At 38.2% G+C, this 27973-nt stretch overlaps 1 protein-coding gene across 1 annotated transcript; it reads left to right on the top strand.

Moving 5' to 3' along the window:
• The first annotated feature begins 17237 nt into the window (after positions 1-17237).
• SPRYD4 (SPRY domain containing 4) lies at positions 17238-20761 on the top strand. The gene is given in 3 exon segments (XM_053708139.1): positions 17238-17355; positions 19147-19266; positions 19269-20761. Coding segments are annotated over 3 exon segments (639 nt in total). The 5' UTR covers positions 17238-17252; the 3' UTR covers positions 19685-20761.
• Positions 20762-27973: the final 7212 nt, after the last annotated feature.

The raw sequence follows: 27973 nt of genomic DNA on the forward strand, positions 1-27973 counted from the left end.
AGAATATGACTTTTGGGGATTTGAGTAAAAAGTATAGGTCTTCTGTGTGGGGTGCTGGATTCTCCAGGTGTCTAAGAGCGTTGCATTGCGAAGGGCCCTTGAAATGGCATTCAAAGAGCTCCTGGGCATTGAGCTTTTTTTGTTAGAGCAATCCCGAGGTGGCTCCAAAGCTACATTGCTGTCTCCTGCTACAATCAGGGTACCCTGTGCCACCTCTAGTAGTTTTTTGATCAATTTTTTAAAGAAACGGGCCTGGCCTGAGTTTGGTGCATAATATGTTGCAAAAGTGATTTGGCGATTGTAAAGTGTGCCCACTAAGATCAAAAACCGTCCTTCATTGTCTATGTGCTGTTGGCTGAGTTGGAAAGGGATATTATGTCTAAACAGTATACCTACTCCGTTTCGCTTAGTAGGGGCTGAATTAAAGTATCCTATTGGGAACTGCTTAGAGGAACATTTCGGTGCCAAATGTTTGCAAAAATGGGTTTCTTGTAGGAAAAGCACTTCTCCTTTATGCTTGTGGAACCAGTTGAGGGCAATGGATTTTTTGGTGGGTGAATTTAGGCCTTTAACATTTTGGGAGATTAACAAAAGATCAGGGACTGCCATACGTGGTGTGTATAGTGGTGTTTGCGCAGTGTCGTTTGTGCAGTCTATAGGATGTTATACTCAATGTAGAAGGGGTCACCACTAGTTCAATGTTAGTGTTTACGGGTTGTGTGTTACAGTACCTGAACTTGGGTGCCTGTTGTTGGTACCTTTCAATTTCGTCTCTGTCGGATAAAGGGTGGGAGGGAAAGGAGATGTCAGATAGGGAGTAGCAATTTCCTCTAGTACAAGGATCCGCTAGAAGAAATAAAGAATGTAAGTAAAACAAATAGAACATTAACAATAACATAGCATAACTAACAATATAACAACAATACTTAAAACAGTATTTCGAACAAGATGGGGGGATCATAGTAAGTAAGGGAAGTTACTATGATGGAGCGTTTCCATCTGTAGTTTGAGTATTATATAGGGGCGGCCTAGCTAGGTGGTAAATAGGGTTTGGCCAGTTAGCATCTATCTACTCTGATGCAACAATATAATTAACTATAGTTAGGTATAAAACATTTACTATACACGTAACCAGATATATCTAGGTTTCGGACATATTATTATACCGGATAATAAACATATGTAAGGGTAACCAGTCTCTTAGTTCTTTAATTTCAGGTCGGTCCTTCTTCTTGTTGGGTTATTTCCTGGCTCCCTTTGTTAGTTTTCCTGGAGACTCTTGTCCAGGCAAGTCTCTGCTGTTTTGGAGCCGCTGATGGTAGATTGTCTCCTGACAGTGGAGCGGGTGCAGAGTGTATAGATGGGAGTGGAATCTTCAGACTGTCACAGAATTGCTTTAAGTCGTCTGGATGACTATATGTGACAATCTGAGAGTTGTGCAGTACTTTAATGCAGAAAGGGAAACCCCATCTGTAGGGTATTTTCAGATCTTGCAGGTGTGTAGTAAGGTATCTTGCCTCTCTGCGTTTGGAGAGTGTGATGGTACTTAGATCTGCATATACTTGTACTGTATCTCCTTCAAACAGGATTTGGCGGGTTTTCCTCGAGGCTGTCATTATTTTTTCCTTGTCTTTGAAGTTTTGAAACCGCAGTATTATGTCTCTAGGTGGCTTGTCGTCTGGTGGTTTTGGACGTAGTGCCCGATGGGCTCTGTCAAGAGGGATGTCTGAGATGTCTTCTTGTAAGATGTGTTGGAACATCTGTTGTAGGTGTTGCTGGATTTGAGAGGTTGTAACTTTCTCTGAGATGCCTCTTATTCTCAGATTCTGCCTTCTTCCTCTGTTGTCCAGGTCTTCGACTTGGTTTTGAAGCTGCTGTATCATATCATCATGCACCTGAAGAGTACGGTTCTGGAGTTCTGTAGCATTTGAAAACTGTTCCAAGTCCTCTTCTGTCTGTAGAACTCTATCCCCCAAGTCTGAGAGATCTTTCCTGACTTCAGATAGTCCTTCTTTTATAAGTTTCCCAACATGGGTGAAAAAGGATGCAAAATCTGCTTTAGTCGGTAAATTTTGTATGTCCGCTTTAGTGAGGAGAGTGGGAGAGTCCACGTCTGAAGTGTTTTGTTCAGTGTCTGGCGGATCAGTTGTTGCTGATATGGAGGATTCTAGAACTTTGAAAAAATTGTCCATTTTTGTATTGGATGGTGCAAGACTTTTAACGTTTTTATCTGGCCTAGATGTGCGTCTAGATGCCATTTCCGGCTTTGCAGTGATGGTGTGACTGGATAGCTGCAATCTCTACTCTTTAATCTAGCTTGGTTGCTTTGAGGTGCAAAAGTTGCACAATGTGATCCAGTTCAGTATAGAGAGGTATAAAAAATACACACTGTCCCCTTCAGGTGCTGTGTAAGACGGTTTCTGTACCAAATGTATGCTGCCAATCTGTGTTAATCTGTATGAGTACAACTATAGGTGAGGTGGCTTGTAGACTTTTAAGCTTGTGTATTTCGGTAGACCAGTGTCGTTTTAAGCTGTTTACTGCGGTTTCTGATCGGGGCTGTTCACATTACTAAAGGTAGAGCATCATAAGCATATATATCTCTGCACGACATTGTGAATGGTTTCTAAAGGGCTGTAGTAGCGGAAAGTGTAATGTTTCTGTCCCAGTAATTAATGATAGTCCGGTAAGGCTGAATTAAGTTACGATATTAGTTTTATAGTAAGGCCTCTTCCTTGCGTTAAATTGTGCTGACGTCAGGATTATAGGTTGTGTACCTCGGAGGGGGCTTACAATAGATTTATGTGTGGTCGCTGGAGCTTTAAGTGTCTCACTCTTACCCCTTGTAGCGATGGCGTGTGTATTGGTCTCTCACTGTGGCGTGGTGCGCACTTAGGCCTGTTGTGCTCTGTAATCTAGTTTCATCGCCAACCACTTCAGTTTAGTGATCTGGGCATTTCATTCGATGCTCTTGTATTTCGCCTGATGTTTGGTTGTCCTTTTCAGCTTTATAGTGGCCTGGATGTCCCCTCAAAGTGCCTCGTAAAGAGCTCCCTTAACCGGAGCTAAAAATCATGCGGCCATCACAGACGCTGGCCGGCTCCGCCCCATCAAATTTACCTCTCTTTATCTCCAACTGAGAAATTCAGGATTTAACTCGGCCTGTTCACGTTTCTTTTGGAAGAGGCTCAAAGCGCGAATTTCTATACCAAACCTTTGTCCAAAAAAAAGTAAGTGGGGCCTTGCACTTCCCGATATCAAACTTTATAATCTGACCACCATAGTATAGATATCTCTGGACTGGCTTACAGAATCAAGTAAAGTTTCCACTGTTGAGATAGAGAATATGCTTATTTTTCCTTTTTCTCTAAGAGCAATTCTCCATTGTCCATTTAAAAAGCTTCTGGTGAATGTATCCAATGTATTGTCTTTTAAGAACATAGTTATTGCATGGCAAAAAATGTGTTCTATCTTAGGCATAGATTACAGGTTCTCTGTCTTTTTACCGATCCAAGGGAATCCGGAATTCACCCTAGGAATCCATTGTGCTGTATTTGAATCTTGGGCCCACAAAGGGCTCAAGTATATTCACCAAATAATCTCTTCCTCTGGACAGGTAGACTCATTTAACAACATAATTAACTCTTTTGAGCTTCACAGATCCAACTTATTCGCATATTTCCAATTACGCCATTTTGTTAACTCACAGAAATGGAACTTTGGTTCCTTTTATGTCTGGTATGAAATTAATGAATGTATTAAGAAGTTTGTAGCTGGCAAATTCTCAATCTCTCTCTTATATAACATAATGTTAGCCCAACAGGGTCAACTGTATCTTTATAAAATGTTTAACTATTGGTCTCAACATTTTCCTTTCATTGATCTATCTAACATTAAATACAGCTTCTCTGCTGTAGATAAATTAAACATTTCATGTAACTGGAAAGAATCACATACTAAACTAATTCAGAATTTTTATATTACCCCATTTAAACGTTCTAAATTATCTTCAAATACAGACCAATATTGTCCAAAATGTCACTTGGAAAAGGCTGACAATGTGCATATGTTTTTTTATTGCCCCCAAAATAAAGCAATTCTGGGGTAAAGTCAATTACTGGTACAATAAGCTTTATCGTGAGAAATTCAGAATTCAGACCTACCATGTAATCTTCCTTATACACTTCAATATAGAATCTATCTAACCATTTAATACTGGAAGATTGAACACCATAATTATGGTGATCATACTTTTAATCTTGAAAATTTTGAAAATTTTGCATTTGTTGAACTTTTTGTGCTTCTGCAATACACTCTTTCAACAAATAGCTTTTGAGGCATATAATCTGGATTCCTTCTCCAAAGATAGAGCTCAAGACCTTCTAAAAAACTGGAGTCCTATAATTAAGCTATTCCCACTATCAATTCAAAAACAAACCCTTGCCCCTCTAGCTTTTATGAAAGCCTTTCGTGAATTTTTCAATAATAGTCATTACATTATATCAACATTTAGTAATGACACAGTGAATAATTTTACCGGTCATTGGTAACTTAACTATTCTTGTAACTAGTCTGGGGTTGGATTTATATGGGGTGGGGGAGGGAGAGAGAGAGTGTTCCTCTTTTTTTCCCTTCTTTCTTTCTTTATCACTTTTTTGTTAGGTAATTATTTGTCGTGAAATACAATGTCCAAAGCATTTTTTAGTAATATTTCTTGACTGATACCTAATTTATGGTTATGAACTCATCAGGGATATTAATTACTATATAAAAAATAATAATTGTTGATGTCCTTACTAGGAAAAATATAGATCCTTATGTTAGACTGTTTCTTATTTGCTTTTGTATCATGTCAGAAGATGGAATCTTTGTTGTAGCTCTATTGTGTCTTTGCTTCAAATTTCTTTTAATCTTAGCAAAAAACAAATACACTTATCTGTAAAAATTGCAACACTTATAATTCAAAATCCATTTCAATATAATGGGCAGCCCTATAGCAAAGGGTGGAAGGATCGAGGACATCAGCATCAACCATAATGACTTGAGTGAGAAAGATTGCCAAAGTAGCGAAACAGGCTGCCTATGGTTGATGCTGTGTTATTTAAGCCTCATGTATTTCACAGTTTGCTACACTACTGGTTTAAACTGACAGGAGCATAAGGGGTGCCATATTAAAAATGCATTTTGAATTAGTAATACACTCTGTGTGATCATTTTTATATTCTATCCATTGTATAGTTATTCCTTGCTGAACTAATTAAATGGAGGGTTTATCTCACTCTATTAGCAACAATACATTTATTTGGTACAATGGGAGTCCCTGCTCTAAAGGATTTCCATGGGTGTAAGTGCAGACCCTGTTCTAAGGAGCTTACAATCTAGTGTTTCAGTGCTTTGCTCAAAGAGCTTACAATCTTGTATTTAAGGAGAACATACCTCTATGTACTTACAGTGTAGAGACATAAAAAAAATCCCTGATGTAAAACTGCACTCAGCATGTGACATAAAACTAGTCCCTCTGAAACCTTCAATCTTCCTGCCACTGCCATAGAGTATTCCAGTCTTCGTTATACTGCTTGCCAGATATGAATCAGTCTATGCAAATCTTGTAAGGATTTTTCATCCAATGCAAGAAGGTAGGTGTATAACACACTGTACCTTATAATGCAGTATTTTATCAGTTTCTAATCTGAGATATAAAACACAGGACCATCCCATGATGTATCAAATCTTGTGCTTCACTAGGACTCTCTGCTTCACAAGTCCAACAGTAGTACTTGTCCCACGGTGACTGTAGTCATTTAAGTTTAGTGTCAAAGACATGGTAGTCCTTGTTCCAGGGTGCTGCAGTTCTCAGATAAAATTGTAAACCAGCTGCAAGGTGCTTATAACCTAGTAGTATTATTGGTGACCCTACATCAAGGCATTGCATTGAGGATATAAGTACAAACATATTAATCATATAATTGTATATTTTCTTTGTCAAGATCCATAACATTATTACATTATACAGATATGTGCAGTGAGAGTGGATGTAAGCCATTCAATATGATTTAATATCAGTTTATTAAAGTTATAGCAGTGTAAGTATAATTATGCTTTATTGTTGGTGTTATGATTCAAGTTCTAGTGTCACAGAGATGATTTGTATATCTTATATCACTTTTAAAAGTACAGAAAGCTTTAAACATACAGAACCAAATTAAATCTATAGATTTGTATTAAATGGGGAAGTAAAGGAAAAGCGCAACAGAAATGTAAGAAATGATCTGACCTCACTGCACATGTCTGTATGCTCTTGGAGCAGGATCTGTATTTACAATCTATTGTGGTGATGAAATGTCTTGCTCAAAAAGCTTACAAACGTGTTAATCTCAGAAAATCTTACCTTAGATACTTACAGTTTAGTAATATAAAAATCCTTGAAGGACATCTGCCAACAGCGCGTATACTGCTGGCCAGATGCACATCAGTCTGATATGAATTTATTTGAGATCGCCAGTTGTCTTTTCTTCATCCGGGTCAAGCAGAAAAAACAGCTGCATCAGAAAGGGCACTTTACAGTGCAGTGTTTAATGAGGGTCCCAGCACCAGTGAGTTTGAAGCGTGAGGACATCTGCCATCACCGCGTATACTGTTGGCCATATGCCCATCACTCTGATCTGAATTTATTTCAGATCGTCAGTTGCCTTTTGTTTATCCAGGTCAAGCAGAAGAAACAAATGTATTAGATATGACACCTTACATTACAGTGTTTAATGAGGGTCCCAGCACTAGTGAGTTTGCAGTGTATAAATTGCAGACCTATGCCATGGGTTTTATGTTCTAGGCCTTACTAGAAGTCCTTGCTTTAGATTATTTGCAGACTAATTATGCAGTAATTCTTACCATCCTTAAAGCAGTTTTAAAAGCATTACTGCCAGCTGCAACTCTTATATAGATATGTAGAGGAAGCACAGAAAGGCATTGGTGTGTCCTACAGTTATGGCTATAATACATATAATGCTATAAAATGTTTAAAATAATTATTTAAAAAATTAAAATATTTATTAAATTATATGTATTTTTAAATAAAGATGTGAAGAGTATATTGATCATTATTATGTACGGTTTGTATGCTATGTTTTGTCTCAGAGTACTAGTAGGAAGCTATAAAGTTTAAGCTATAACTTCTGTCCTTTATCTGTATTATTTTACAATGTATATACAATTGACAGTATTATTCAATTACTGAGTTGTGGTGATAATGGTAACATACCTTTAGTAATTGGTGATCATACCTGCAGCTCCCACCTGATGCCATTTGCATTGCGTTGGAGGTAGTCACTGTTCTTCATACCAGCACATATTCAGAGCTGTGGTTGTAAAACCCTAGCTGTACAGATGTGCTAGCTGTGAAATAAAGATATAAGATAACTAATATTTGCATGGCAGTGATTACTGAAGCTTAGCAAAAGAAATGAAACATAACCGCTTTAGCCCTACATAAACCTGGCTGCTAGTTCCAACAGAAGAGGGTAAACGGTTCCTGCAGCGGTTGGGCTAATCCAACAGTAGAAGCGTGTCCGTGAGCAGAGATCAGACACTGAGCGTGCCTGTGTGCTGAGAGCGGTAGCGGCTCTTCCCTGAGAGCTGAGAGCGGCAACAGATGATGACGTAGGCGAGTGAGACACAAGCAACGTCTCACTCGATGTAGAGAGCAGAACTGACAGAGAGGAATGAGCGCTGCATCAGGAAACAACGGAGGTGAGCTTGGAGCCGGATTGGCTCATAGAACACACAATGGGGTTGTGTATTGCAATTATCCAGCAATAAGGAGTGGTAGTTTAGTAAGTTAAATAGGGTAGAGAGGATGTAAGGGGCCAATAGGAAAGAGGCAAAAGAGGATCTGACACATGCCCCCCCCAAGGAAACCCACAGCGAGGGTTCAAGGACTAGGTCGATCCGGATTCCGGCGATGAAAGAGTGAAACACACCGAGGTGCAGAAACAGAGGAAGCAGGCTCCCAAGAATCCTCAGTATGATCATACCCTTTCCAATGGATCAAATATTCCAAGTCACCTCTACGGCGTCTGGAGTCCAGAATAGCTTGGACTTCATATTCCACATCCTGGGAAACATCATGCGAAACCGTATTAGATGGTAAATGGCCGGAAAGACATGGCTTGACTAGGGATACATGGAAAGTGGGATGAATCTTGTATGAGTCAGGGAGCCAAAGGTTGACTGTAGCTGGGTTTCTGATTGCCACAATTGGGAATGGACCGATGTAGAGCTTACTCAACTTCTGCGATGGGGTATGCAAGCGAAGGTTTTTGGTAGACAACCAGACTAGTTGACCAACCTGGTACAGAGGTTGAGGTGTGTGTCGTAAATCATAAAACCTTTTATGGGAGGCTTCAGCATGTTTGATATTGTTCTGGGCAACAGCAAAGGTTTCTGAAATATCATTTACAGTATCGTTAACTGTCGGATTCGGTGAGGGCGAGTAGGGCAGGTAGCTAATTCTAGGGTGGATACCATGATTGATAAAAAACGGACTGAACCCAGTTGATGAATTAGTGGCATTATTGTAGGCAAATTCTGCCAATGCAAGATGGGTGACCCAAGAATCTTGTTGATTGGAACAGAAACAGCGGAGGTACTGTTCCAACCACTGGTTTGTGCGCTCAGCTTGCCCATTCGTCTGGGGGTGATAAGAGGTAGTGAGTTTTTGAGAAATTTGTAAAGTCCTACAAAGTAGTCTCCAAAAGCGGGAAGTGAATTGAGATCCTCTATCAGTTAGAATCACCAAGGGTAGGCCATGTAACTGGACGATCTCTTTGATGAACATGTCACATGTTTGTTGTGCGGTGGGTGTGCCAACCGCCGGTAAGAAATGAGCCATTTTCGACAGGAGATCAACAACTACAAGTATGGAGGTGTAGGAGGATGATTTTGGAAGATCGACAATGAAATCCATTGCGATGTGAGACCAGGGAGTGTCCGGGACTGAATAAGGCTGTAAAAGGCCTACTGAGAAAGTATGAGATGGTTTGGTAGTTGCACAAGTGGTACAGTGAGTGATGTATTCATGCACTGACGTGGTCATAGCAGGCCACCAGTAGTTACGTTTAAGCAGATTCAGGGTTTTCCATTCTCCAAGGTGTCCTGTAAGAGGAGAGTCATGATGAGTTTGAAGAAGAGTGGTCCTGTAGGTTGGTGGAATATAAAGCTGATTTCCATGGTAGTAAAGACCATTTTGTTTCTTGAGAAGCAGATGGAGAGGTTTTGTGGCATCCTCAAGCTGACATTTCTGGAAGCGTGGATCCGAGTTCACAATCATGCCTAAGAACTTTGAACTAGGGATGATACAGGTTGGGGTATCTGTTGAAGGTGGCCTGGTGTCTGTTTTGGATAAAGCGTCAGCCTTGCCATTACGGATCCCAGGGCGGTACATGATGATAAAATCAAAGCGAGAGAAATACAAATTCCACCGGAGTTGTCTGGCAGACAACGTCCTGTTTTGTTGCAAATATTGCAAATTCTTATGGTCTGTTATAATGATAGTAGGAAATTTGGCTCCTTCCAAGAGGTGTCTCCACTGATCAAATGCTGATTTTATTGCAAGCAGTTCTTTTTCCCCAACGGGATAATTTCGTTCAGCTGCAAGCATGAGCCTGGATAAGTAGGCAACAGGATGCATAGTGTCAGTGAGCGATTGTTTTTTGTGATAACACTGCCCCCAGAGCGTAATCTGAAGCGTCGACCTCTATAATATATTGCAAATTTGCATCAGGGAATGTAAGTATAGGTGCGGTGGTGAAATCTGTTTTCAATTTCTGGAAAACCCTTTGACAGTCCGATGTCCAGTTGAATGGTTGTGTATGTTTTGTTAAGTCAGTAAGGGGTCTGGCAGTATGAGCGAAGTTTTTAATAAATTTACGATAAAAATTGGCAAAACCGAGGAATCTTTGCACCTCTTTTCTGGTTTTTGGGGTAGGCCATTGAGTAATAGCTTGAATTTTAGAGTCATCCATCTTAATGCCTTTATTAGATATGACATAACCTAAAAATGCGACTTGCGAGCTATTAAACTCACATTTTTTCTAATTTCGCATACAATCTGTGTTCACGCAGTCGTGCTAGTACAGTTTCTTACGTGTGTGATATGTTCTTGTTGGTTGTCAGAGAATATGAGTATATCATCGGAGATAAACAACGATGAAATTGTCTAGAATGTCTCTAAATAATGTCATTTATGAAGCACTGAAATGTAGCTGGGAGCGTTACATAACCCGAAAGGCATGACTGTATACTCATACAGGCCATAACGAGTTCTAAAAGCTGTTAACCATTCATCTCCAGCCCTCATTCGTATGAGATTGTAAGCCCCCCTAAGGTCCAACTTTGTGAAGACCTTTGCAGTGCGTAATCTCTCTATTAGCTCCGGAATGAGCGGTAAGAGGGTAGCGATTTTTCTTAGTTCTTTTGTTAAGCTCCCTATAGTCGATAATTGGCCTAAGTGACAGGTCCTTTGTTTCTTACAAAAAAGATACCAGCCCCGGCCGGAGAAGTGGAAGGTCTTATAAAACCTTTTAAAAGATTTTCTTGTAGATAAAGTTTTAAATGATCTAATTCGGGTTTGGAAAGTGGGTATATATGTCCTACAGGTATAGTTGCCCCTGGCAATAGGTTGATAGGGCAGTCATACGGCCTATGTGGGGGGAGTGTTTGTGCATCAACCTTGTTAAACACGTCTTGGAAGTCAGAATAATCCTCTGGTAATGTGTTAGTGGTTGAGAGTAAAATGTTGTTGGAACCTTTATTCTGTCATTGTTATATGTTCTTGGTTTAAGTTCAAACAATAGGAGACAAGCGTTTCTAAACTCTTTAAATGTTGCTCTATTACCAGTGAATTTATCTGGCAATGAAACCTGAGGCTCAGGGAGTACTTCTATGTGTGCAGGTTTAGCTGTATAGAACTCTCTAAAGCAATCTGTCAGTACCTGGTTTTCAGTTTGTACCTCCCTGAGTGTTTGAGTGATAGTATCCATACGTTGTGTAAGGGTAGTAACCTGATTTGCTAAATCATTCACATCCATAATTGCTTATAACCTCTAGTTTAGGCTGGATAATTATATCAGTATTATTTATTTTTTCACACTTTAGAGGATTTTCTATATGCCACTAGGATGTTCCTGGTAATCAGGATATTAAATCATTTGTTATTTGTGTCAGAGGTGCTATCTTACATCAGCTGATGATAAGTTAACCCCTCTGAATTTGTTATGTGCCAAAGAGAGTTGTGGATCAGACACAAAGTCAGTTTAAACTCAGAAGGCAGGAAATAAGATTCACACATAGATGGTTTAGATATGAATCAAGGAGACAATGTCAATGCTTAGCAAAAGAAATGAAACATAACCGCTTTAGCCCTACATACAACCTGGCTGCTAGTTCCAACAGAAGAGGGTAAACGGTTCCTGCAGCGGTTGGGCTAATCCAACAGTAGAAGCGTGTCCGTGAGCAGAGATCAGACACTGAGCGTGCCTGTGTGCTGAGAGCGGTAGCGGCTCTTCCCTGAGAGTTGAGAGCGGCAACAGATGATGACGTAGGCGAGTGAGACACAGGCAACGTCTCACTCGATGTAGAGAGCAGAACTGACAGAGAGGAATGAGCGCTGCGTCAGGAAACAACGGAGGTGAGCTTGGAGCCGGATTGGCTCATAGAACACACAATGGGGTTGTGTATTGCAATTATCCAGCAATAAGGAGTGGTAGTTTAGTAAGTTAAAAAGGGTAGAGAGGATGTAAGGGGCCAATAGGAAAGAGGCAAAAGAGGATCTGACACTTTTGGAACAGGATCTGTATTTACAATCTATTGTGGTGATGAAATGTCTTGCTCAAAGAGCTTACAAAAGTGTTAATCTCAGAAAATATTACCTTAGATACTTACAGTTTAGTAATATAAAAATCCTTGAAGGACATCTGCCATCAGCGCGTATACTGCAGGCCAGATGCGCATCAGTCTGATCTGAATTTATTTCAGATCACCATTTGTCTTTTCTTCATCCAGGTCAAGAAGAACAAAAAGCTGCATCAAATGCTGCACCTTACAGTACAGTGTTTAATGAGGGTCCCAGCACCAGTAAGTTTGCAGCGTGAGGACATCTGCCATCAGCATGTATACTGTTGGCAAGATGCGCATCACTCTGATATGAATTTATTTCAGATCGCCAGCTGTCTTTTCTTCATCCGGGTCAAGCGGAACAAACAGCTGCATCAGATGCGGCACCTTACAGTACAGTGTTTAATGAGGGTCCCAGCAACAGTAAGTTTGCAACGTGAGGACATCTGCCATCAGCGTGTATACTGTTGGCAAGATGCGCATCACTCTGATATGAATTTATTTCAGATCGCCAGCTGTCTTTTCTTCATCCGGATCAAGCTGAAAAAACAGCTGTATCAGATGCAGCACCTTACAGTAGTGTTCAATGAGGGTCCCAGCACCAGTAAGTTTGCAGCGTGAGGACATCTGCCATCAGCGTGTATACTGTTGGCAAGATGCGCATCACTCTCATATGAATTTATTTCAGATCGCCAGCTGTCTTTTCTTCATCCGGGTCAAGTGGAACAAACAGCTGCATCAGATGCTGCACCTTACAGTACAGTGTTTAATGAGGGTCCCAGCAACAGTGAGTTTGCAGCATGAGGACATCTGCCATCAGCGTGAATACTTCTGTCCAGAGGCAGATCAGTCTGATCTGAATTTATTTAAGATCACCAGTTGTCTTTTCTTCATCCAGGTCAAGCAGAACAAACAGCTGCATCAGATGCAGCACCTTACAGTACAGTGTTCAATGAGGGTCCCAGCACCAGTGAGTTTGCAGCGTGAGGACATCTGCCATCAGCGCGTATACTGTTGGCCAGATGCGCATCACTCTGATCTGAATTTATTTCAGATCACCAGTTGCCTTTTCTTCATCAGGGTCAAGCAGAAGAAACAACTGCATCAGATGTGACACCTTACAGTACAGTGTTTAATGAGAGTCCCAGTACCAGTGAGTTTGCAGCGTATAAATTGCACGCCTATGCCGTGGTTTTTATATTCTAGGCCTTTACTAGAAGTACTTGCTTTAGATCATTTGCAGACTAATGATGCAGTAATTCTTACCATCCTTAAAGCTGGTTTAAAAACGTTACTGCCAGCTGCAACTCTTATATAGATATGTAGAGAAAGCACAGAATGGCATTGGTGTGTCCGACAGTTATGGCTATAATACTTATAATACTATAATATGTTTAAAATAATTATTTTAAAAATTAAAATATTTATTAAATTATATGTATTTTTAAATAAATGTGTGAAGATAATATTGATCATTATTATGTACGGTTTGTATGCTATGTTTTTTTCTCAGAATACTGGTGCCCATAGGAAGCTACAAAGTTTAAGCTATTACTTCTGTCATTTACCAGTATTATTTTACAATATACAGGTAGCCCTCAGTTTACGCCAGGGTTAGGTTCCAGAAGGAATGGTTGTAAATCGAAACCGTTGCAAATTGAAACCCAGTTTATAATGTAAGTCAATGGGAAGTGAGGGAGTTAGGTTCCAGGCCCCTCTCAAAATTGTCATAAGTAACACCTAATACATTATTTTTAAAGCTTTGAAATAAAGACTTTAAATGCTAAGCAGCATTATAAACCTAATAAAATAATAACACAACACAGAATATATAATTAAACTAAGTTAAATGAACAAAAACGTGCTAAACAGCATTATAAACCTAATAAAATAATCACACAACACAGACTTCACTTGCATTTTTTTGCAAACAGTTCTTTCTATGCATTCCAATCTGGACTGATTTATAGACAGGAAGATCTTGTTCCATTGAAATCTGCTCTATAGCTCAGGTCTGGTTAAACTGATTAATTTCAGCTTGCTTGGCTGCAACACAAGCGGACAGCTCCACCTACTGGCTATTTTAATCAATGCACTGCTTCTCAATGCTTTTCAATAGTAGTCACATGACTGGAAAAAAAGGTTGTTATTCTGAAATGGTGCAAATTGAACCGTTGTAAACCGAGGGCCACCTGTATATACATTTCACTTAGCATTATTCAGTTATTGAGTTGGGGTGATCATGGTAACACTACCTGTAGTAATTGGTGATCATACCTACAGCTCCCACCGGATTCCATTTGCATTGTGTTGGAGGTAGTCACTGTTCTTCGACCCAGCACATGTGCTGTGGTTGTAAAGCCATAGCTGTACTGTAATGTGCTAGCTGTGAAATAAAGATATTAGATAACTAATATTTACATGTCAGTGATTACTGAAGCTCAGCAGGATCAGTCTGGTAACTCTAGTAAAGTGAGCAGCAGTTATGAGGGTGGGGGCTTTGTGTTGTCAGTTGGTTTTGTGACATAACTGCTTCATCACATAAGCCACTCCCCTAAGACTGTCACCATGACAACTAGGCATCACATGATACCAAGATTGTTAGTTTAGCCTTTAGTTATATTATTAGTGTAGTTTTTAAAATAAGATGTTTAATCATGCATAATAAAACAACAACTTTGTAATATATTAATTATTTATTTTGCCCCATTTTCATGTAATTTAGCCCTGAAATTGAGTTGGAACTGCATCCTGCTGACTTTTTAGAGCTAAATCTGCATCAAATATTTTCCTAATTGGCTTTAATAGATAACAACTGCAAAACAATTAACTTTTATTATAAATCTTGAGTTTCCAGTGCTTATATGTTGGGAATATGTTGGGAATAGATTATTAAAATGACATGAAATGCTATGGTCTTGTAATATCTACAGAGTTATAGCTGAGCCTCAGGATCATGTCATGTGATTACCTCTGGGGTTACCAGCCATGCTAATTAGCATATGCAATTGTGCAGTGTAGCTCAGAAACAATAGTTGCTAGGTATGTCATTATTTAACAGTAGAGTCCTCACATTTAGAAGTATTTATGTCTGTATAAATGTTATATTAATTATAGTTGATCTGAATCATACAAATAGGGTGTCAAGTATTTAGGCAGGCTGTCCAGTACAATTTGTACTAAAATACTGGACACTTAAAGACCCCTGACAGCTAAATGCAAAGGGCCTTTTAGGCCTTTATGCATTAGAAATTTGGCTCAAAAAAGTTACAATGTGCATTTTCTATTATATGTTTTACATGCAACCATGGGGGTGTTCAATCATTGCTGGGTGTTTACTTCTGGCAGCCATGGGGGTTACATCACTACTACGTACATGTGCTACTTTTACTTGCAACCAAGGGGTGAAAAATATATGTTGTGGGATCAAGGGTGGGGCCTAAGGTTGAGCTTTTGTGGGGACATTGTGTGAACCCAGCTATGTCCCGTGTCCAGTCACCTATAGGTTGTCCGTTATTTTTATGGAGCGCAGCTGGTAACCCTAACTGTAGCCCTCTGCTTTTGAAACAGAATATACCGAAGCGGACACGCGAGGAGCAGGATGAGTAATGTAAATTAGTGCTAGGGTCAAGTTGAGCGGGTACTAATAGGAACGGAGTTCCTGCACTATTTTTGCAGGAGGAACTAAGTTCCCTCTGGACAGAGAACAAAAATGCTTCAGTAAACACTGCTGCTGCTGGTGGGAGGAGCTGGAGCACAGTCTGTTTAGAGGGATACAAAGTAACAAACAAACCTGCGCAACGGAGCGCCCTTGGGGTAATTAGATGATTCTTAAATGGTGTGAGTTAGGCACAAAAATAGAGAGAGGGTATAAAGTTAATTTCCACAGTGGGATAACTCTATCTTTTATAGTAGATTCCAGACGGCAGCCATAGTTCCCTGTGTGTCTGCACACACACCCATGATCACAGGAAATCCAGAGAGGGAACAAAAAAATAGCGCTCCAAGCCCAGAAAAAAGTTAAAAGTTCAGCTTTATTCCAACATGATTAAAAAAATGCAAAATATGTAAAAAGTGGTCAGCACAGTTGTGCAAAATACAAGTAAAAGAACAGGTGCAAAAAACAGCAAACGTTTCGTGCTTTCACGCACTTGATCTGTGAGAATAAAAGGAGAATAGAACAGGTGCATCAATTAGCAGTGATCAAGTGCGTGAAGCACGAAACGTTTGCTGTTTTTTTGCACCCTGTTCACCTGTTCTTTTACTTGTATTCTGAACAACTGTGCTGACCACTTTTACATATTTTGCAATGTTTTTAATCATGTTGGAATAAAGCTGAACTTTTAACTTTTTTCTGGGCTTGGAGCGCTGTTTTTTTGTTACCTCTCTGGATTTCCTGTTTAGAGGGATAGTGAGATCCTCTGGTAATGGGCAGTAACACTTCCTACAACACACTAAATGCAAGCCTGTCAGTGGTCCTGCTGTGTGATCACCCTGCACTGTGTGAAACACATGGTTCTTACATTTGTGTGGCTTGCTCTTGACACATAACAGGTCCGATAAAACTAACCTTACTTACAAAACATACCTTGTAAATCCTGTAATAAATTAAGGGTGCAGGTTTTACAAACGTGTTTTCTTACAGGATCTGCAAGATGAGGTTTTAAAATTATGTTAGTTTTTAATGGGGTCGGTTTTATGCCCCTTTAACCTTACAAAAACTAGATCTTACCAAATGTATCCTTCTATAAAGAGTTCCTAACGTTATAGACTTTGAATATACAAAATAGATTATGTCACTTTTACATTTTCATTTCAAATGACACCACGGGTACTTTATATTTTATTTTTTTCACTACTTACATTGTTATTAGTGTAAGAAATAAGACATTAAAAAAAAATCACAAAAACGTGTATTGAATAGTACATGTACATTTGGATTCTGACTAACAAAACAAATGGCCAATTTTCCAGTGTTTTTGGCATTTATTTGAAAAACGAAATGTGTGGCCACTTTAAGGAATAAACTACCAAATTAATGAAGGCGACACCAAAATGTAGCTGATCCGTTCAGGCAGTTATTACTCTAAACATTGGAATGGCTATTTCTGCTTGTGAAGAAGTCCCAACGTTGTTACTGATATGTTTTGGTTCTAATATGGATTTGTGAAATGTGAATAGAGAACGCCTAACGCCTCCACCGGCCGTTAACCAATCATGAAGTGTCCCATTGGGATCATTCTGCAAAAATACTGTGACCACGCAGCTTTTATCAACGTTATGATTCACTGCGCCATCAAGTTACACACTATAAAGTTCATTAAACGTCACATGATGCTGGGTGTCACCCATCTACATCCAAGATGGCGTCCCCCTTGAGGGCATTGATATTGGGGAGTCGCGCTGCGAGCTGCTTACGGACTCTGGTGTTTTGTCGGGAATATGTTACACTCACTGCCCGAAAGGGTGAGATCGGGGTATGGGGATAGAATATAAATTGGATTTAAATTCAATTCAATAGAAGTCGTGAGGAAGTAACGTTATCCATATGCCCTTATCATGTCTACCCATCGGCTGCAAAATAGCATTTTCACATGAGCACTCTGTTACAACCGAGTAGACGTAAACGTTTAGTGTGTAACCTACTATTGTGTGTACTGTTAATACTGCATCCTTCACTGGGGATAGTATTTTACGTTGAAGGTTAAATGTTCAAGCATCATCATAAACATCTGTGTATGTGTAATGCTGTTTCAGAACTGCGATTAACCCTTTTGCATGAGGTTAACACGCTTATGTGCCAGCACTAGTGCAATAATAAAGTGCCCTCGCATATTTTATGTCCCTTTTTAAAAAAAATAAATATTTATTTAGAATAATTTGCATTAAATGTTTAACATGCTTTGTTTTTATACATGATCGTTAATGTGTACATTCGTTCATTTGTCTCTGTAGAAGTTATTTCACTTAAAGGGACAGTCATTCAGAAAGATAATCCCTTTATTACCAATTCCCCAGTTTTGCACACCCAACACATTTTACCTCTGTGTATCTAAGGCTCTGCAGACTGCCCCCCTTATTTCAGTTTGTTTTTTACAGATTTGTATTTTAGCCAATCAGTGCTGACATAATACTCCACAAGAGTGATCACAATGTTATCTATCCATTGTTTTCTACAGAATTTTTTTTTCCAGCTGAGTGGCATTATGAAGTAGCTGGTGGGGGCAGTGTAATATTTTCTAATATTATTATATAATGATAATTTGTGCAATGAAAATTGAACATTTTTGTCTAGCTGTGAAAAACTCAAAATGCACCAATATAAGAGGCGGCATTCAAGGGCTTAGAAATTAGCATATGGTTTAGCTTTCAACAAATAATACAAAAAAAACAAAGCATATTTGATAATAGAAGTAAATTGGAAAGTAGTTATGGTTGCCACCTCAACCATGTTTTCCAGGATGCTTATGAGTTACACATGCTGCAGGCAGGGCGTGCAGGATGGAACATGTATTGTGTTTTTGGACAACACTATTCATATTCCTCCCTGCACACCCTGCAGAATGTGTAACTTATAAGTGTTCTGTATTTTCAGGGAAGGGTGGCAACCCTAAAAGTAGTTTAAAATTGCATTCCCTATCTGTCTCATGGAAAGTTTAATTTTTGATTTAACCTTTTTAATTCTTTCATTATAGAGCAGGGCTTATGAAACCCAGACACTAAGGGGAGCCAATGATGTCCTAAAATTAGGCCCTGGTTAAGAATCCGTAAGACACCTGTGGGTGCTGGCCACCACTAGCCACACCTAACATCTTGGTGCAGCTAGATCCTTTCTAGGCCTTGCAGTTGTGAATTACAAATACAACTTTTGTTGGGTTACTATATAAGTTATGTGAGTGTAATAAATATAAAATGTACATGTGCACAAGCATATGTATCTGCATGCACATATGTTTATCAATCAATATAATACATACTATAGGCTCTCCAAAAATGTCTGGCTCCTTAAATTTGTCGATCCCTCTTCTAGAGATCATATTGTCAAATGTAGTCTTTATTATTTATATGTTATATATATATATATATATATATATATATATATTATATATATATATATATTTTATCTGTCATCCTTTCGGTTTTATAGTTCCATATAAATAACACTAATTTGGTGATAAAATAAACTTTTCTATTGCTGTGTTTTGTTTTTTTATGATATTGTGATACACTAAAATTCTTTTACAATCCTCTTTACAGATATCTCCTTTATACTTGATGAAAAAACTGCTCACAGTAGCTTGGACCTTTTCAAACAGGAAACAGGGGTCCTATATCGCATGCTAGGCGTTGATCCTTCAAAGGTTCCCCAGAATCCTGAACGTTTCGAGAGTGGGCTGTAGTGTTGGGCGATACATCTGTCACTAATGGCCGTCATTACTGGGAAGTGACAGTAAAGCGTTCCAGTGAGTTTCGAATAGGTGTTGCTGATGCTGATATGTCTAGAGATGAGTGCATTGGTGTAAATACCCGTTCATGGGTCTATGGTTACAGTCATAAAAAGTGGCAGGCCATGCAGGCTAATAAAATAATTCCTATCAGTAATATCGGCAATCCAGCAAAAGTTGGGTTGCTTCTTGATTATGAGGGTGGCAAACTCAGTCTCGTGGATGCAGAGAAGGGTTCACTTGTCCATACTCTTAATGCAAGCTTTCGGGGTCCTGTTGTGCCTGCATTTGCTTTGTGGGATGGAGAACTTTTGACTCACTCAGGCCTGAATATTCCTGAACATCCTTAAAATAACATAAGACGTGCCATCAAGTGCCTCTTCAGCAGCCGTGATTGTCTTCTGGCAATGTGTGATTAAAACTTTTTTTCTACATATAAAAGGACATATTGCTTCAAGTGATGGTAAAGCAGTGTGTTGCTTTATGATGTGCTGGTCCCTAGAATGACACTGTATAGATTTATCACAGGAAGATGCCAAAGAAACAGGATTGGCTTTAATCTCTATTTCCATTTATATTTATATGTGCTAAAATATAGAGCTGTTGTAACTAAAAACTGATTTGGCAATTTTTTTTGGAATTTTGTTTTTTGGAACTATTTTCAAGTTTACTGGGCTAAATGTTCTATCAACACCTTAAAGTGACGGTAAATGTTCATGAATGAGTGCCTGTTTTTTTAAAAATGCTATTAAAAACAGGGGCACTTTCATTTATGAACGTTTACATTGCAGCAGTTTTGTTAAAATACCTTTTTTCTTCTTCCAAGCCGGACCAGCGATCCCCTGCCCGCTTCTTCCTACTGCAATGACGAAACCGGCTTTCTCCAATCACGGCATGGCCTCAGGAAATGTTTGCTCTGGGGAGAAAGCCATGATTGGAGGAAACTTGATTTGTTTGCCGCTGATCCGGCCTGGAAGAGAAAAAGGTAAGTATTTTAACAAAACCGCTGCAATTTAAACTTTCAAGAATGAAAGTGCCTCTGTTTTTAATAGTATTTTTAAAAAAGGGGCACTCATTCATGAAAATTTACCTTCACTTTATTTGCCCACCATTCCAGTTCTAAAAAACAGCCCCTAATTATGCATCATAAAGCGATTATACAGAAGATTGGAGTGTGCTGTTTGAAAAAGTTGCAGCTGTTTTTAAATCTTCATACTAAGCATGCTGACATTATGAAATCCTTTAAACTGTTATGTTCATTTTGTATCAGTAAGCATACAACATTCATGTTTGTTCCGTAACTGGTAATGGGACGATATAATCTATTCCTTTGTAAATGGGCAGGGGGCTGTCTCTGTAAGCTTTTGCAGTATACTGGTTATATAAAATAAATAATGCATTTAAAAAAAAAAAAGCCTTTAAGAACATGACTGTGTGATTATGATTTTATTTACATTTATAATCTCAAAGATATTAAGATCCAGAACTGGAATTTTAGGATCTATGGCTCCGTTTTGATTGACTTGTAAAGCTCTGGTTTGCTGTATTACGTTTTATTAATAGCTGAAACATTTTAATTACTTGTTTTATTGTAAAAATAATAGTCCTCTCAAAGGAATTTAAACATTACAACCAATATCCTTTAATTATTTTGTCCCCTTTTGCTGTACTATAACTTCAAGAATTTTTGGTTTATAAAATTCTACTGAGTTCCTATGAAGTCTGTGCTGCCATGTTTGAATTTAAAGGGACAGTCTACACCAGAATCTTTGTTTTAAAAGATAGATAATTAATTTATTACCCATTCACTAGTTTTGCATAACCAACTGTGATTATCTTGTATCTAAGCCTCTGCAAACTGCCCCCTTATTTCAGTTTTGACAGATTTGCATTTTAGCCAATCAGTGCTTACTCCCAGGTAACTTCATGTGTGTGAGCACAGTGTTATCTATAAGACACACATGAACTAACACACTCTAGTGGTGAAAAACTGTCAAAATGCATTCATATAAGAGGTGGCCTTCAATTCTAACAAATTAGCATTTGAACCTCCTAGGTTTAGCTTTCAACTAAGAATACCAAGAGAGAAAAAGCAAAATTGGTGATAAAGTAAATTGGAAAGTTGTTTAAAATTACATGCCCTATCTGAATCATGAAAGTTTATTTTGGACTAGACTGTCCCTTTAAGTTAAATATCCCATTAAAGGGAAACTGTAGTCAAATATACACTCGTGTTGTAACAATAGTATACCTTTCAATCAAACGTTTTTCAATGTACAACCTGTTTGAAATATTTAGCGTTTTTAATATATCTGTAGGTGAATTATTACCTTTTTCCAAACCCACTGATTTCTTAGCCGTTACTGTATTCCAATCCTGGAGGACAACTCCAGTTGGAAGATGGCGACTACCTAACGCAATGCGCATGCGCGATTTACTGCAACGTCATCTCCTACATCACTGTCTTATGGGGAAGAAGACACGCTCTATCAACCAGAAAAGTATGCTGCGCAGTTAACGTAAGTATCTGGCGTGTGAGCGCTTCGAGAATCGCCCTAGATTTAACGAGCAAGAAGAAATATACACTGTTACACAAAATGCAATATACAGTATATTTCTATTGTTTTTTAATTTGTTGCGGTCTAATTATGGAATATATAATAGAATCTCCCTATGATGGACGAGCAAAATATGATTATTACAAATCATATATTGATTTTAATTGCTGATTTGTAAAATTGGATATTTAAATAACAGTGTTTAAAAGATTTGGATTATTATACAGATTCACTATTAATAAGATTCATATATAAATCAATGCAATTGAAGTTTTCTGCTCTTATTAATAGAATATAATATATATATATATATATAAAACATAAATGCATATATTTAATTTTTATAAGATTAACATTTACAGTGCAGAGTAATATATAATATAGTGTTTAAATATTCAAAGTGGATATTGCAGATAGCGATGCAATACTGGACCGCTCTCATTGAAATACATTTGACAGTAGAATGGCTGGAATACCGATCGCATAGATTGAAATTTAATGTGCGCATGCGTTATTTTCAGTCTGCTGTCGGTCATGTCAGCTTCTGTGCCGCAATATGCGCATGCGAGACTAATATAAAACGATTGCGCTTGCGTTGAATGACGAAAATATATTATAATTGCATGCAAATACTGGCCATCCGATTGGCAAGTATGTTATTCCTTAGACGGCCCACATTTTAGGGCTGGATAATGTGATGTCATTGAGAGAAACTAAAACGTTATTTTTCTGCAAAAGGGAGCTTCGTTTTTGAAATAAAAAGGTACATTAAATTTCTATGATAATTGCTATGTTAAATGTATAGTCGGTTTTGCATATTAAAACAAAAAGTTAGTTATCCTTTAAACGTTCATGTATCAAATTCATTAGTATATTCTATTCTTCTAGAAAAGCATATAAAATTTACAATTAAAATATATTAGATTGTTTGTTGATAAGCTATTAGAAAAGCTTTTCTAAAGGATTAGAATATATCCCCACAGTTTACTGCCCTGACTGTCAAATGAAAAGGTCACTATAAATTGTTAGTATCTTTTTATAGCGGTGCCAGCTGTCCAACAAATCCTGCTTTTGTTAACTCAAGCACTGCTAGAGGTGTCTGAATTCATGAAATGCTGCTAGAATTTGCCACCTGTAGCATTTTAGGGCATAAACTATTGTCTATCTGCAATATAGTTATATGAAATAAATTAGTCAACAAAGGGGAATTAAACACTTTAAGACTGTAATATATAATGTTTAATTATGTGTAGTTAAAAATCTGTTTCAATAAAGTAATGATCCCCCTCTGTTGTAACTTGGGTATCTCATACCCCTGGGGGGGGGGGGGTAGTTATAATTGATAACTGAGCTGATAAAATAACTCTCACAAGAGCCCTTTAATACACTGTTTTTCAAACCTTTCCTCGGGCCTCCCTAACAGGCCACATTATGAGGATATCTGAACTAGAACACAGGTTAAACAATCGGCTGATTAGTAAACATGGGTATTTTACCTACTCTCACCCAAGGTCATTTTGAAAATCTGGCCTGTTGAGGAGGCCCGAGGAGAGGTTTGAAAACCAGTGCTTTAACAGTACCATATTCCACACAGCCATTGCTTGCACAATTTAGTGACTTTTTTTTTTAATTATTATTTTAAGCTGACTGTTATGGTACTCATCAGAAGAGAAAGTAACTTAATACATCTACATTAATATAACTCTTACTGTGGGTTCAGGGCATTATTACTGACGGCTCAAGTAGCAGATGCTTTCTGCAGTGTAAGTAGCAGCCGTCCCCCAAGCACTGCTTTTTACCCTCTCTGCCGGTGGACATATAACACCCTGAACACGGTAATTTGGGGTGACTGACTGGCCCTTTATGTGAGCAAGAGAAGAGTGGCTTGTGTAATGATACATCTAGGCAGCGGACACTACGTTTGCCACAAAGCTGGGTAGACATATTTCCAAGCTGGTAACCTTGTGCACTCTCAGCCTTGTACACAGAGTCCAGAGTAGTGGAAGAGAACACTGAATTGTGCTTATCAAATCTAAAAGTTTACATGGCAGCATTAAATATTAGTGTTGGAGATAGTAAAAACATTCAGCTTTACTAGTTATGGAAATGCTTCATGAACTTAATCTTACATAGGTGTTAGAAACCTTCAGATTGGTTAATGGCTTTAATAAAGCTGAGGATGAAACTTTTTTCTCAAAAATAACAGAACAAGGGTTTATGATCTGAAGATGGAGGGTAGCTAGTTCAGGAGTAAATTGTGTAAGTTCATCTTTACAGAAAGGTTGATTTATGGAGCAGACTTCCAAAGAGATTTCAAAATAGAATAAAAATATTTCCCAATTTGGGCATTTTAATTTTCATAGAACAATAATTTCCAACATTTTTAAAAGGTGTCACAATATTTTTGTTAATAAAAAAAGGTATCTTATTGCTTTAGAAATACAATCTTATATACACCATCAGTGATACAGGATCCTCTTGGCAATTGGGGGAGTAAGCCAGTTGAGTATTAATGGGGCAGGTCTTAAGACAACTTCGGTGTCCACATGAATGAGACACTCAATATACAGGCATACCTCAGACTTATTGCAGGTTCTGTTCCAGACCACTACAATAAAGCGAGTCACAAATATTTTGTTTTCCCAGTGTTTTTGTGTGTATATATATATATATATATATATATACAGTATATGTATGTTGGTGTGTATTTTATAAATATATATATATATATATATTGTTGTGTGTATGTGTGTGTGTGTATATATATATTATATATATATATATATATATATATATATATGTATGTAGGGGTATGTGTGTGTGTATTTTTTATATATATATATGCATGTATGTGTGTATATATATATATATATATATATATATATATATTGGTGTTGTATATGTATGTATGTATGTTGGGGTGTATATATGTATGTATGTTGGGGGGTGTATTTTATAAATATATGTGTGTGTATATATATATATATATATATATATATATATATATATATATATATATATATATATATATAATGTATGTATTTGGGGGGGGGTGTATTTTATAAATATATATATATGTTGAAAACATGGCACTGATAGACTTGGTCAACACAGCGTTGCTACAAACCTTCAATTTGTGATTTTTTTTTTTAAATTTAAAATATCTGTGAAACGCAATAAGCAAAGCATAATAAAATGAAGTACGCCTGTACTACAAATGTGGAGAGATACAAAAGAAGAGCAGACACACAGACAAATGCATTACTATCAGAAAACCATTAGCTTTATACCATTGTATTGAGTGGCATGCAGTTTTAGTGTATAAATTGCAGAGATATTTAGGAGCGATATGATTTAATCTTTCGTGACCCAGAACATGCCATTTTAAACAACTTTTTAATTTACTTCTATTACAAAATCATTGACATCATTTGTTGAAAAGGGGGAATGTAAACTCAGGAGCATGCTTAAAGGGACATAAAACAAGTTGGGATAGAGACAAAATATAATATGTACTTTAATTACTTTACCTGCAAATTTATACTGCAGTGCCTCGCCATTAATCCTTTCTTTTTAGTTTCTGAATTTTAAAGCTCTAACTCTCCCCACACATTTCCTACTATGGCTGTATCTATTGTTATTTTGGTGCAATGCAAACGTGCATAGGGATTATCTGCTGGAGCATGCCTAGAAGCTGTGAACTCAGTTGAAACACAATGCCTGTGTCGAAAACACTAAGTGGGGGGGGGGGGGGGGGGTTGGCTGCTCCATGCTGCTTAGCTATGTAATTCATTTTGCTTATTTTTGAAAATTATTTTAAAATACTTGCCAGCAATTTTTAAACAATTTGTTTATGCAACTTATTTTTAATTAAAGGGACAGTCAAGTCCAAAAAAAACTTTCATGATTCAAATATGGCATGTCATTTTAAACAACTTTCCAATGTACTTTTATCACCAATTTTGCTTTGTTCTCTTGGTTTTCTTTGTTGAAAACATGCACGTGAATTTACCATGGAGTCAGCTCTGATTGGCTAAATTGCAAGTCTGTCAAAAGAACTGAAAAAAGGGGGCAGTCTGCTGAGGCTTAGATGCAAGGTAATTACAGAGGTAAAACGTGTATAATTTTAACTGTGTTGGTTATGCAAAACTGGGAAATTGGTAATTAAGGATATTTTGAATATGCAGAGATCTTAACCTGTCTTATGTCCCTTTAAGTATGGAGCAATATATGGCAGTAGTTTTGCAAAAATGATCAATTTGCAAGAGCACTAGATGGCAGCACTATTTCCTGCCATGTAGTTTTCAAGACACCTACCTAGGTATCTCTTTAACAAGGAGTACCACGAGAATGAAGCAAATTTGATAATATAAATACATTGGAAACAAATCTTAATTGTATGCTCTGTCACAAAATAACATTTTTGGGTTTAATATCCTTTTAAAGTGAAAGGTAAAAGGCATTATTTGCACATTGTTCCCTTTATATGGAGAATGAACATTATGATATGCAATAATCAGAGCAATTAATGGGGGCGTGAGATTAACCCTTCTTTTATCCTCAATGTGGTGTAATTTGGGGCTCTGTTTAGGGAAAATATGTCAAAGTTGCATTTTCTGTGTTTGATAAGATTGTGTGTCGCTTTTGATGATGATTCTAATGTTCACAAGATCACATGATTTCCTTATGCGCTAGTCATTATTATTTATTATTATTATCAGTTATTTGAGTGCCAACAGATTCCGCAGCTCTATAAAAAACATAGGTGGTATACAAGGAAACCTTTATAGGGATCAAATGGGTAGAGGGCCCTGCCAAGAGTCGCACTGTTGTAGTCCGCTCTTAAGAAGGTGATCTACAAACAGATGGGCTCTTAGGCTTACATGCTAAGGGTGTTCAAGGGGATAGCAATGGAGGAGAGGAACTGGTATAAAGAAAGGTTAGTGTAGGTTGTATGCATCCCTGAACAGTAGAGTCTCTAGGGAGCGCTTGAAGCTTTCAAAACTAGGCAGAGAGTTTTGTGGAGCGAGGCAGAGAGTTCCACAAGATGGGAGCCAGTCTGGAGAAGTCCTGTCGGGAATATGAGGAGGTAACAAGAGGAGGAGACTAGGAGGTCATGAGCAGAGCGAAGGGGACGGAAGGGAGAGTATCTGGAGACAAGGTCTGAGATATAGGGGGGAGCAGTGCAATTGAGGGCCTTGTATGTCAGTTAGAATTTTGTGTTTAATCCTGGAGGCAAGAGGAAGCCAGTGAAAGGATTGGCAGAGAGGTGCAGCAGATGAAGAGCGACGTGTAAGGAAGATGAGCCTCGCAGAGGCATTCATTATGGACTGTGTTAGGAACTAGGCGGCAGCTAGGGAGACCAGAGAGGACAGAATTGCAGTAGTCAAGGTGGGAAAGGATAAGAGGGTGGATTAAAATCTTAGTTGTGTCTTGTGTAAGGCAATGTCTAATTTTAGAGATGTTTTTAAGGTGGAAGTGGCAAAATTTTGCCAAGGACTGAATGTGAGGAGTGAAAGAAAGATCTGAGTCAAATGTGACCCCAAGACATCGGGCAAGCGGGGTATGTGTAATGATGCAGTTGTCGACAGTTATAGAGAGATTAGTGGTGAAGATTTTGGAAGAAGGGGGGAAAATAAGGAGCTTAGTTATGGAGAGATTTAGCTTAAGGTAGTGAGAGGACATCCAGGAAGAGATGTGAGAAAGACAGTTAGTGACACGGGTTAGCAAGGAAGGAGATAGGTCTGGTTCAGAGAAGAAGATTTGGGTGTCGTCGGTATACAAATGATATTGGAACCCGTGGGACTTTATTAGGGAACCTAATGATGACGTGTAGATTGAGAAGAGAAGGGAACCGAGGACAGAGCCTTGCGGTACCCCAACAGAAAGTAGTGGCGGGCAGAGGAAGCCCCAGAAAAGGCTACACTAAAGCTATGGTTAGACAGGTAGGAAGAGAACCACAAGAGGGCTGTGTAAAAATGCAGAAGGATTGGAGGGTTTGGAGCAAAAGAGGGTGATCAACAGTATCAAAGGCTGTGGACAGATCAAGGAGGATAAGCAGAGAGAAGTGGCCTTTTGATT

This window comes from Bombina bombina, chromosome 3 (assembly GCF_027579735.1).
Source record: "Bombina bombina isolate aBomBom1 chromosome 3, aBomBom1.pri, whole genome shotgun sequence".
In the NCBI taxonomy this organism is placed as follows: Eukaryota; Metazoa; Chordata; class Amphibia; order Anura; family Bombinatoridae; genus Bombina; species Bombina bombina.